This window comes from Epinephelus moara, chromosome 16, assembly GCF_006386435.1.
Source record: "Epinephelus moara isolate mb chromosome 16, YSFRI_EMoa_1.0, whole genome shotgun sequence".
NCBI classification, from domain to species: domain Eukaryota; kingdom Metazoa; phylum Chordata; class Actinopteri; order Perciformes; family Serranidae; genus Epinephelus; species Epinephelus moara.
In genome coordinates, this window is record NC_065521.1 from 23,780,647 (window position 1) to 23,793,663 (window position 13,017).

Here is a 13,017-nt window from a genome sequence, read left to right on the forward strand (position 1 = left end):
ATGGACAGAGAGTTGATGCTATTTTCTGCTATTTTCCTGCTTTTAATTATGGCTTCTTTTCTTGTGCATGGGTGCAGATTAAATGCACACATCTCTAAGTCTAAGTTCATGTGCTTATTTTTCTAAAGGACAATGCTCTCTGGAAGTTGGACTTTTCAGTATATAGATGAATGGGCTCCCCCCCTCCAAGTATAATTAAACAAACCACAGCACACAGACGTCCACACAGACCCATAGGAGACTTTGATTCCTCAGCAAATAACATACCCATAATCCTCTACATCTTATGCTCTCTTGATGCAGTATTCATATAAACACTGTTACCTGCGGCGGCTCTGAGATCATAGCGCAGCGTTCTTCCTCTTGCCCACATTTCTGGAATGCATTTACTCAGCTGGGTTCGCGAATCCAAGAGTGCTCTGCTGCCTCGGGCTACAGAGGACATGCTTGTCACGAGATTTGAGAAACATATCCGTGCCCCCCCCCCCTGTGTGTACATCTTAAAAACCTAAACTCCCCTCTAACAGAATTATGAGGTTTTTAATGGTGGTCAGCCAGACAGTTTGATAAATGCTGGCAACTACATGCAGGCTGAAGTTTACGGGGATGAATACACTCAGAGTGTGGGAGGGTATGAAAGGTGGCATTGTGGTTGTGATTAACATGACAGCGCGGTCTTTTTAAGCCTCTACGCTCTACTGACTTAAACATGTTAATCTAAGTCATGTTACACATAAATGTCATTAGGCCTTATATCTAAGGTCACTAATCATTTTAAACTTGAAGGAGCTCTTCCTATTCCATGCACGGAGCCATGTCTTTGCAATTTGTGTCCAGATGAAGACTGGAATTTTGATTTTGTTCTTGACTGCACTTTTATGGGTCTCTTGGTAAAGAGAGGAATGTAGTTTGTGAGTATTATCTGCACATTGGAGTATGAATTAGAATTAAAACGTTTCCTGCTGCTTTATTAATGCCTGTTTTTGTTGCTAGGTTACCCGGCTTTTCTCTATTTGTCAAATTCTGAAGTGAGACTTTGCACAAATAGTGATTGAAGCAAGGATTTGAGCTCACTTGGAGCCATCATTCACATGCCATCTTAACTCCATATTTCTTGTTGCACTGCCTTTTTCCCCCCTGCACTTGGATCTGTAACGTGCACTGTGGACACTTTGATATTTCAGAGCTCAAAATGGAATCAAATGGGGCTTATGAGGCCTCTCGGCCCAAATGGACCTCGTGTTTACACACTTGTCCATCAGCTGAGCAGCGTGCGGCCTCAGGTATCCAGAGAGATGGTGAGATGTCCCCAAAACCAACGGTACCGTGTCTGAACCTGGTAAGTGCACTGTGTTTAGACGAGGTTTGTCTAGATCGGAGATAACATGTCAGTATCAAAAGCCTTTTATCTTCCTGCTCTCTTTCTGAGGATATCCAGTTTTGAGCTGCATGGTTTAATAACACATTTCGTGCTCTGTGTCACGGACGAAGCATATTTTTCTGCTTTTACTTTAGATGTACTTATTATTTTTATATTGACTCTTATCAAAACATTTGTCAAGTGAGTTTGTCAAGTAAAACCCCCACAAAGATTTAAATTATATTGCATTAATTAAAACTGTATTTCAGCGCAAGCAGGGGAATGTTATGACCTTCATAACTATTGTTTTGCTGTTTCCATCATTTCTAAAAGACATTCAGGATTATTCAGTAAAACCACAGGAAATCAGCACCATACTTTAGAGCTGAAGGACAAGGGAACGGTGAAGTGAGCTATACTGTAAATGTCAACAGGCACATTGGCACAGTCAGAAAATTAGTGTTTTCTATTTAATCCGTTTGTTCCCTATATTAATGATGACCCATATCTCGGCCTAAAACTGGTTTTCTGGGGTGTTGCATTATTCTCAAGATTGACGATGGAGTAATTATTTTGTTTAAATTAAAAATTGTCATTACAGTGTTAAACTTTTTGGTTTTAAATTAATATTATTTAAATAACAGACTCCAAAATCCAAAACTGCTGTAGTTAGCCCTGTAACTGCAGGATATATACGATAAAAGCCGTGTGTGCCGTTACATTTTTTTAATGAATGCCGACGCATTTTCAACGAAAATGACGGTCTTTAATCTGCATGAGTCCAAAACAAAGACAGCGACAGTAATAGGCCTAAATCACAGTGAGTGCATGCTGCCAATACATAAATTAAATAAGTGCATTTTGTTTATACTAATTATCATATTTAATGATTACGTTTGGTGTGGATTTGTGTCCAATTTATTATTTAAATTTTTTTTTACCCCTGCAGTCTCTTGAACTGATTTCCACATGCTTTGTTATTGCATTACTTTTTTTCATATTTTGCATTAGCCTTTTTTTAATAGTCAGAAATGCGTCACACAACAGTGATTTTGTTAATTCGTGACATGTATTCTTTCGCTGCCTTCCTTTTTCTTATTTAGAGGCAGAAGGGCACATATGTTTGTTGGCACCATAATAACGCATCGAGATCGAATGGGGAAAAAATAATACATGAGCTGTTAAATTAGTTGAATGCATGCAGAATTGTTTCTTAAATGAAAATAAAGAACAACTCAGTGTGACAAAGAATATTAAATGAAAACATTTAGGCCCGAGTGCGTAAAATAAAAGGAAATGAGATCAAGTAAAGTAACACGAAATTAAATGAAGAAGGCTAGCTATATAAAAAAGTAAATTAAAAAAAGGAATAAGTAACAGACAGTGTCATCGTGGCCTTCAGTTAAAATGTGTGTTTTTGTTTTATTCGGTCAGGTCTGCGTGCGTAAAGTGTTGTGTGAGTGTGTGTGCCTCTCCTGTCCTGCTTGATTTGGTGATTAGGCCCATAACAATATATGAAATAGGAATTAAATGGTTAATTGGAGGGACAGAAACCACACGTGATTGAATTTTTGGCGGATTATATCAGACTGCTGGATGCTGTAATAGACACCCCACCACACACACACACACACACACACGCCTCTCTCTCTCTCTCTTACGCACACACACACATACACACACACACACGCACACACACACACACACACTCCAACCCGGGTTTCACGGGTCTTTGTTTCTGATCTGTTAAATCCCACCCACTTGACATGAACACAGAACAGAAAAAAAACTGTCTCTGTCTCGGGCGCCCACACTATCAGCGCCCAGTCGCTGTTGTCTATGCTGCCTGCTGGATCCGTAAGATGGAGACGGAGAGTTGTTTGCCTTTCTCTCCGCAGACCAGCAGGAGGACGCCAGAAAACTCCCCGAGACTGGAGCACGGCGGCTCCGGCTCCTTTCTGTCCTGCGATGAGCTGCAGAAACCCTCGCACCTTCCTCCTCCTCTGCCTCACCGCCTCAGCCTGCGCGGGGATCTGTACGCCGCCGCCATGGGGAGGTTTGGTGATGCTGCGGCGGACTTTACGCACGGCGCTGCCTCGGCGAACCCGCCTGCCTCACCGTCCAAACACAGCAAGTTCTTGGACAGTATAAACCAGGATCAGAAGGGGACAGGGATCAGCGGCAAGCCGGCGTTTTATGAGAGCAACTCGGAGAGTGAGTCAGAGAAATTTATGTCATGTGCTACAACAAGAAAAGAAACAAATAGGGGCAACTAACTGACCAATAATCAGGGACAACAACTACACTAGTAATACAGATTATCATTACTTGTTTTCATATTAGTCTGAACTATAAAAACAAAGCATAACTGTTTGATAATTTACTGCAGATTTTGATGATTAAGGCGTAAAAAATGTGCCTAAAATTCCCTAAGTGCTGACGACAATCCCTGCATTAACATATTCTTTGCTTTTTCGTGTATTTCAGCTAAAATAGCGGCGTGCACAGGATAAAAAAAGACATAAATGCAGGAATAAAATATGGGAATAATCTTTATCCTTTGCAATGCCTTTTTTAATTTTTATAAAACAAATGACACATATTCAGTGACTCAGTTTTCCAGTCAGCCATTTTATTTTTCATTTTATTTTTTTGCAGGTTTTGTAATTGTGTCATTTCAACTAATAATTATACAAAAGTGTCCACTGATTTTTACTGGCTATGCAAATGAAAGCACAGCTGTGATAAAAATGTCAGCAAGTTTTCTTTCACTTGGCAGTCCATGATGTAAAGCGAGAGAGGTTAAAGGTCAGCGTGGCAGCAAGTTGGGTGTGTCATTAGGCTGCTAGTCAAGCATCAGCCTTTAAACATTCAGATTAATATTTCTGTGTTTTAACCACAAGCCTCTCCCGTTCAGTTGTCCTTTATTCTCTTCATGTGAAGGTTTTTGAAATGTTAAATACGCCAGATTCGACTTTGAGTTTTGCAGCAGGCGTGCGCTCAAAGGCTGACACATATAACAGCCTGTAAATGTCCATCTTGGGAAAAAAGTAACGGCTGTATATGTTGAACCGAAGCCTGAAGAAATGATGTGGGCTTTCACTTTATTTATTGGTGTTGATGATTCTGCAAAGCAACAGAGGATATGAGCGCTGATAAGGTCTTTGTGATATCTGTGTCCAGAATAATATACAACGGCTTGATTCATGTCACTGCCAAAGACAGCCAATAGAGTTTTTTTCCACGGTTATGATAACGGTATCAGCTGTCTTGTTTGAGAGAGGACTTTTATTACTTTTCTTTTAAATTGGGTTTAAATAAGAAAAGGCCTGTATGCCTCACACACACACTCCTACACACACACACACACACACACTCATGCATTCACTTGTGCACTGACAGTTCAGTGTTAGTTTAATTTCTTTTGTAAATTTCCGGGTATGTTACTCTAAGGGAGCAGGGCTTTGCATGTATGCATGTGCAGCATATACACCGTTTGTCTGTGTGTGTGTGTGTGTGTGTGTGTGTGTGTATATCTACCCGTACTACTCTTTGTGTGTTTTTGAGTTTGGCTTCGTTAACCTTCAAAGGCGCACGCATCTTCCTGTTTTGTCTACAGTGGGAGGAAAGTTTATTGATGCTGGGACAGGCATTTAAAACCCCTGCGACCATCTTCACACTTTGAGGTTTTTAATTCAGTTTGTATCAGTGTTTGCACTCAAGTCTTCCACTTGTAATACAAAATTTGCAAAATTTAATTAATGGGTGAGCTGACTTTTATAAAATAGTTTCATAATAAATTGTTTGATTTTTAAAATATAAACTTTCATTTTTCCAACAAAAAGGGACCAAAAGTTTTTCACTATTTTTACAAAACGGGGTCAGAATGTCACAAAAACTAATTTTGGAGATTTAAGGCTTGAATGTCACACGCTAATCTTACTATATTTGCTAAATTGCTAAATTCTGATTTACATGCTTCCTGTTGGAGATGGGGTTTTTTTTTGTGTGTGTCTTTATGTTTGCGCCACAATATATCTCAGACAAAATATACCCACAGTCACAATTCATTTCTTACCTTATTCATACTTGATGATATATAAATATGCTTCACACACAACATACATCTCCTATCTCCTTAAAATAAAATAAAATAAAATACTTCCACACTATTTGAATTATTTTGTGAACTCAGCAGCATAAACTCAAGTTCACAATTTAATCCTTTGTTAAAGGCTGAGATTGCTTCATTTTAAATTTTTGTCATTCTTGTTTTTCGTCTGCCATACTAACTGTAGCAGATGAATTTAAACCCAGTGAACACTGTAATTTCCCTAAGAAAACGGGATGAAACATATGATTTAAAGACTGTTTTGCACACATTGAAAACCTCAATGTAGAGAGCAAGCTTAAATTTCCACCACGACTATTCAGTGTGTTAGAATCTATCCCTTTGCTCTCAGCATGATATTCCCATACATTTAGAATTTTTACTCTATTTGCTTTTTCCTGCATTTCACCTATATCTCCCGTCACACTGTAGGCAAAGCGGATGTGGGTGTTTGACAGGGTAAAAGCTACACAATGTCCTGCGGCCCCAGTTTGAAATCCTAACAGAGAATATTTTCAGCATGAACTGCGGTGTGAGGTGGGATCTAATGGACATGAGGAAATTAATGTTGCAATGAAAAGTGCTCTCTGTTGGGCCCCATATTGAATTAGGGGAATAGCAAAGTAATGTCTCAGCTGCCCCCAGTGAGTGAGTGCCTGCAGATAGATGCAGAGTGATTTTTGTTTTGGAGCTCAGGGTTCAGCATAATGAACATGGACAACAACATCCAAACACTGCAGGAGGGAACAGCCCTTTCCATGGTCTGTTAACAGGAAGGGAAATAATGCTTTCACATTTCCCCTCAGTGCTGAATGTGGAGGGCAGAATGTGTATTATTTATTCAAACAATCATCTGCTTTATCAGATATAAATCTGTCATATAATCCAGCGCTGTATCCGAGTTTTCTTACTCTTAATGGGAATATTTTGACATCGACTCCGCAATAAGTTTCCCATAGAATAAATGGATGTGTCTGTTTGGAAGGTGAACCCAAACATTTCCTTTCTGTATTTCCAAATGTAACTAATCAAATTTTGTTTTATACTTATTGTCTTGTGGGTTTAATTCAAACCAACTCACTAAGGGTTCACTATGGGTTTTCCGAGCTTAATCAAATTAAAACAGCTGTTCAGCCGCATTAGTGTTGTGTGTTGGTCTTCGCAGACGTCTCACAGTTCAGCCTCTTATGGTAGTTTGGGAATCAAACTGAGAAACAGAAAACAAGCAAGAGATTAAGGGATTTTCAGACAAAATATTTGATGTGATACTCTGTTTAGTGTGTTAGTCTTAAAATCTGACCACTGTGTGCCAGAATCATATCCAGATGAAAGTGTGCTGGTTTAAAAAAAAGGCTTTTTCTCTGCCAGTGAAAATGGGAGTGGTTGATCATTCAATTGTTTGCACTGTTGCCTCACATGCAAAGAAAATTCCAGCTGCGGCTTTTTCTTAACAAAAGTTGTATGTTTCTCATCCTCATATTAGTGAGTTATCTGTATAGGAAAATGATGCTGATTTGTTTGTGATGTGTCTTGGGGTCCTACGCAATTTTTCTGCAACTCTACAAAACCCCATGTATTTTTAAAAAGATGTATTTTGTTTTACCTTTATTTTACCACAAAAGTTTGATTAAGTTAAAGAATAAATTTTTCATAAAAATCAATGTGTTAAGAGTGTCTTGGCCAAGATGGGTAGCAACAACAATGGGCTCCAGACCAATACACTTAACAGATTACACAAAATATTTGACAGATCAATCTTGAAAAATGCATTGCAAAATCATTAAAGACAACCCAACAGCAGTCTAAAATCGTCAAACAGCAAATTCATTCTGATGAACTCACAATATAAGAATTTGCATATGAATGTGTGTCAGTTCTGAGATATATAAAACTGTCTACCATCTTCCGTGTGCCCTCCATGTCTCAGTCAGAGAGAAAGGAACTCCGAAGACCATGGGTTACCCTGGTATTGGCTCGGACTGTTGTGGCAAGCTGAAAGAGCCCGGCAGCGGTTTACAGGGGGACTCTATCGCCGACTCCATCGACTTATCGGGCAAGAACAAGAAGCGGCGTAATCGCACCACCTTCAGCACCTTTCAGCTGGAGGAGCTGGAGAAAGTGTTCCAGAAGACACACTACCCTGACGTGTACGCCCGCGAGCAGCTGGCCCTGAGGACCGAGCTCACAGAGGCTCGGGTTCAGGTGTGTTTCAGGGCGACTACCTCTTATTTTACACTGATTTATTTTATAATAACTATAAGCAAAAGTGAGTTTATGGCCTGAGCAAGACGTATTCTGAAACTTTCCTGTTGTGCTGTATTTTTGTATTTGAAAGGTTTGGTTCCAGAATCGTAGAGCCAAGTGGAGGAAACGGGAACGCTATGGGAAGATTCAGGAAGTCCGCAACCACTTTGCTGCTACATATGATATCTCTCTTCTCCCTCGCCACGATACATACCAGGTAGGCCACTGCATAGCTCACATGACACGTTATAGTAGTATATGCTTAGTATATTACTGATCCTACTGTGAGAATTTAATTTCATTTTCAAGGTCAACTCCTGTTACTGTCTTGATTTGGTTTTCACAGCAAAGCATTTTCATGTTCATTCCATCAGATTCCAAATTTGTCCTATCCTAAATGTCTCCACGTCCAGATGCAGGGCAACCTGTGGCCCGGGGCGGCTTCAGGAGGAGGCGGTGGCTCAGGTGCTGGCTGCGTCCTAGGAGCCGACTCCCTCCCCTCGTCCTGCATGAGTCCGTACCCTCACCCCCACAGCAATCTGCAGGGCTTCATGGGCATGCCGGCGTCCCCCAGCCATCCTCACCACCACCACCCATCACACCATCCGGGTATCAACGGCCTCTATTCACTCCACAGCTTCCCAGGAGGCCTCGGGCCCCCTTCCATCGAGGGGCCTGAGACCGACTACAAGCCAACAGGCCTCGTGGCGCTGCGGATGAAAGCCAAAGAGCCGGGCAGCATCCTCTCCTGGCCTACATGACCACAACAGTGCCAGCTCCCCATTATGCACTGACTGAGCCAAAGCATATTACATTCCTGACCCATACACAGTCCCCGATGTACACACCCACCTCAGCATATGACTCAAATAATTCCTCTTAACATTTATGTAAGCCGACATGGGGACTTTTCACAATTCAGGAGATGTTGGAATATGAATTTCATGAACATTGTGGGAAACTTGAGCCTCTAGCACGAAAACCCAGTGTATTAATAGGAACATTATTGTTTCCAGTTTTAGTTTGATATCAGAATGCTGAGACCAAAGAGGAGAAATTATTTAAGCATGTAAAAATTGTAATTATCATATTCATCATTGTTTTGTTTTTGTCTGTTGTGCTTTATAGTGTGACCAGTAATAAAGGCCTCCATGTAAATCTTCTGTTTTATTGAGTAGGAAAGTATTTTTTGGGAAAACAGATTAAGAAAACGGAACAAAAGGATCTCAGGCGGAATTATTTTAGGCTTGACATGATAACTACGAGAGCCAACCAAACGTCTGTGTCACATATTTAACTGGGAATGTGGTTGTGAAGCAAAAATGCTTCACAGGCTGTGGTTGCCATAAACACAAAGACTTCTGCTGTGCGGGAAGTGAGCTTCATTGTATCTGGGACGTGCTCAGAGAGATGTGTGCAGCCTACTTGGCCAAGCTTCAAGAGGCCTTCAGGTGGCACCTCATGTATCAGGAGCGAGTGGCAGGTTCATTAATGGAAAGCTAACTGAGCAACCGCACTCCACTATTGATGATAAAGTAAAGAGCCTCCCGCAGAAGGATGGCTTCACATTGAGGCATTTCTCATTCACATCTGGCATCAGCGGTAAACCCGACCAACTGAGTAATGACTTACAGTTTAGTAGAAGAAATTGGTTGTTACCATGGCCCAGAGCGTGTTTTGTTTTGGTAATATTATCCATTGAAGCCAGTTCATCTGCTTTCTGCTTTTATTTATAAATGATTACATATTCATATTCATATTCATGTGTTGTGTTTTTTAAGAACATGCCATAAATATGTTCCCGTGGCATACTTAGTCTCACACTCTGAACACATTCCTAATAATTGTTTTCAGGAAATCTCCTTGTTGTGCTTTACCCCAAACAATTTACTTTATTGTCAAGGAAACACTGAATTGCATGGTACCATCCCATCTGGTGCAAATTACTAAATACCAGCATATTCATGTCAGATGTGCAAACATTTAAATCTGTGAGAGATTGAGAATGCAACTTGAATTGAGAAAAAAGAAAGTTCCACTGGTGGACAAAGCCCTTCCAAGCTCTACTTACTCCACAGAAATGTACATGGCTTACGGGCAAATAAACTGGCTCTGCTTTCCCTTTTGCTCGCTCCACCATGACAGCCATGCTGGGGCGGATCAGCTGCCATTCCCTTAGTCTGTGCCGGGGTTTTGTGCGAGCCACTAACATGTGGTTCCAATAGAAGAATGCACAAACCCATCAGAAACACTTTCCACACCCACAGCTTCAAATTCCAGCCAGGCCCTGGGAGACGGCAGCCCTTACTGCAGTTACATAGTCCCCCTGATTAAATCCCAGATTAAGTGGAGAAGATAAGGAGACCTGTCAGAAGGGATAAGGGACTGAGGAGATGGCCATCTTTAGGAAAGCTGAAGAAATGGCAGATGGTGGATCAGCGCTCAATTTTAATATTTATTTTTAGATAGGGAGCAGGTTAATCAAATCTATCTGTCCATAAACAAAGGAGGAAACTCAGCAGCTTAGTGAATATGATATGTTAACTCTTGAACACTGTCAGGACAGCTGTAATAGAATAACTAACAATATCATAATTGCAGTTTGGTTTATTCCACTTACAAACAGGACCAAAACTAATTACCTCATCTCACAATAGGTGGTCATAAGTTTGGATTAAGTTGTCATTAAAGTTACAGTGGTGTGGCATAAACTTTGATCTGTATCAGCTCAATATATCAGGCTGCAGAGGCCTTTCGTGATTTGTCAGAAAATGAAATGAGAAATGTTGAGCGCACAATGCTGGGGGAGGTTATTAACTTTACATCACTCTGTGTGTAAGGGTCATCGGGTGAAGACTGTCACTAGAGCCTGGAAATTACTATACCCCCAGCCTCATTAATGGACAAAAAATATGATTTAATGCTCATTAAAATCTGTACAGCTGCCCGCTGGCCACTGTTCTGAGCTTTGATCTCAACAAGATTTATCTTGGCCTTGAAGTGCAGCTATTGTGACACAACAGATCCTTTGATTTGAAGTAGTCGGACAGCATTAACATGTCCCGCTAAGCTAAACAATGTGGTAGCAGAGTGCGGCCAACTCAGTAACACAGTCAAACAGTGGAGTGAAGCAAGATCATAACTGTTTGTCATGAAGCATTTGGCTGCTTCCAGATATTTATCAGCAGAACTTCCTTAAAGGTTCATAGTCCACACAAACAAAAAACAGTGTCACACTGAGCTGACTGTTTGAATTTAATTGTAGAGTGTGCACATATCCAGAAAGGCAAAAAGTGGTTCATAGAACAGTGACATGTTATTTTATTTCAGCGTGATTCAAACAAATATTGGACACAGAAATGGATGTAAGTAGGTCCAACAACACACAAGGAAAGCAAAGAACAGTAGTCTGTTTTCTGTTTTTACTTTCAACTAATACTTCCCAAAAGGAAACACTTGTATCTAAAGGTAACCAAGTTGGCCCCCTTTAATCAGGGGTGCCAAGCTCATTTTAGTTCATGGTTCAAGGACCAGTAAAACCATTGCATAATAACCTATATATAACCACACCTCCAAATGTTTCCCTTTCTACCACTTTCTCTGTACAAGTGCACTCTGAAAAGAAATAATCCATTTACAAAACAGATGGTGAACAGCCTGAGATGTCTCAATGAAAATTGTGCAACTTCAACATTATGGATCAGTTTTTCCAGATTCCATCAGTCTATTTCTCACTGGCACCAAGTGTGCATTTTTCCATACATTTCCACACCAAACCAAACTAAAGTTGAAGCTACTGATGAAGCAGGTTAAGTTATTCTATGGAGAATGAGGTATCAGTGTGCTCGAGGACTGTCTTTATTATACAATACTCAAGAAAACGGGTCCACCCTAAGGTCTTCGTCAGGGTGCAAAAGGGTGGACAGGAGTCAAGCAAAACATTTCTATAAGCTTGGAAGGGGGTGTCACTCAATATTGATTAATAAGTGAGCACAGGTAGGTGACAGCAATGGATTACAATGAGAGGCCATACTGAAAGTGACACGTCTCCACAACTGTTAAGGAAAAAAGAAAATTCTGATACAAACATTACTGACATTGCACCCTGGTGAAGATTTTAATGTAAGCAGCCATGTTTTTTGAATAAAGGCTTTTTAACTTCATTCTTATGCATTTGTTTCTGCTCCACACATGAGTGCCTGAAGTTAATTTTTTCTTCCCCCAAGTTATTCTATGCCTGACAAACCATTTTACAAATCAAAAGTTTTGGCTGTGTCCTAGCACGAGGGTTTCACCAGTATTGTCTGAAGACAGAAGTCTGATACAGCTTCCTTTGAACAAGCTGCTGATCGACAATATTTTGCACAGTGATCAGTATCTTTAAATGTGACCACACAAAGAACTGTATCCTGGTCAGGGTTGAAAAGCCTCTGAAGCAGTAAGTAGGCTACTTGCTATTTAACCTGCTCCTGACACCTGACACCTCTTAACCTTCTCAAGTGAGTCAATATTAGGTGTGCAAAGTCACCCAGTGGCCCGGATTGGACCCTTTGGAGAGCTGGTTCTGGTCCATGGACCATATGTTTGACATTCCAGCCTTAAATCTATCCAATTAACCTACAGTACCCTACCTAACTAGGCTAATTAACTACTTATTGACTTAAAATGCGGTTAATTACATTTTTAATCTATACAAAAGTCCAACAATTATGACGGGAGCTGTCCAACTTTATACTCAGGAGAAAATGCATTGTGACTTATTGCTTTGTCCACATAGTAGAAGGGCCTTAAGCCTATCCAAGGTCATTTTAAGGATTAGTTAAGGGTTTATGTGCTACTGTGCTTTTCGAGCTACTGTTCAAATGCTGCCATCTTGTGGTATTAATGTAAAAAGCTTCTCTCTCCCTCCCTGCGCCATGGTCATTTCGTTTCCCCTCCTGTGAAATTTTAGATTAATTTTTTATAGTAATAAAATGGAAACAATCTACTGTCCATGACAGTGAAGTAATTTGACTGGAGATGGGTAAAAACATATGATACGATGTTATTGTGCTTATAATGTTTAGTATTGTTATGTTTAGTGTTGTGAGACCGTGTCAGAGAGGTATTGACTGATAACAGGCAACAGAAAGTGTTTTGTGTTGAACCACAGTACATGTAATGTGTTATTTTTATTTATAGTTATTTTTGTTCAACGCATTCACTTTGATACAGAAATTGAAATCAACATTTGCATGTAAATGCCTCAGCGGATGATTGACGTTCGCTTTAAAGTTTTCCACCCACTCTTTCAACCAATCAG

At 40.3% G+C, this 13,017-nt stretch overlaps 1 protein-coding gene across 3 annotated transcripts; it reads left to right on the forward strand.

Annotated features, from left to right (window-relative positions):
- Positions 1–669: 669 nt before the first annotated feature.
- alx3 (ALX homeobox 3) lies at positions 670–9,411 on the forward strand. Of its 3 annotated transcripts, none has more exons than XM_050065047.1 (6): positions 670–911; positions 1,185–1,339; positions 3,259–3,574; positions 7,399–7,673; positions 7,807–7,932; positions 8,090–9,411. In XM_050065047.1, exons 2-6 carry the CDS (start codon positions 1,193–1,195, stop codon positions 8,474–8,476), a joined length of 1,251 nt encoding a protein of 416 aa, XP_049921004.1. In that variant the 5' UTR covers positions 670–911; positions 1,185–1,192; the 3' UTR covers positions 8,477–9,411. The 3 variants fall into 3 exon arrangements, with proteins under 3 accessions (XP_049921004.1, XP_049921006.1, XP_049921005.1); XM_050065049.1 differs by having other exon boundaries at positions 674–911; positions 8,129–9,408; XM_050065048.1 differs by lacking the exon at positions 670–911 and having other exon boundaries at positions 1,095–1,339.
- Positions 9,412–13,017: the final 3,606 nt, after the last annotated feature.

Bases quoted from the DNA above. Each gene is read 5' to 3' on its own strand.
- alx3 (XM_050065047.1), top strand. From the start codon at position 1,193: ATGGAATCAAATGGGGCTTATGAGGCCTCTCGGCCCAAATGGACCTCG. The intron at 7,674-7,806 runs GTGTGTTTCAGG...TGTATTTGAAAG, and splicing joins TCACAGAGGCTCGGGTTCAG to GTTTGGTTCCAGAATCGTAG. The intron at 7,933-8,089 runs GTAGGCCACTGC...TCATTCCATCAG, and splicing joins CTCGCCACGATACATACCAG to ATTCCAAATTTGTCCTATCC.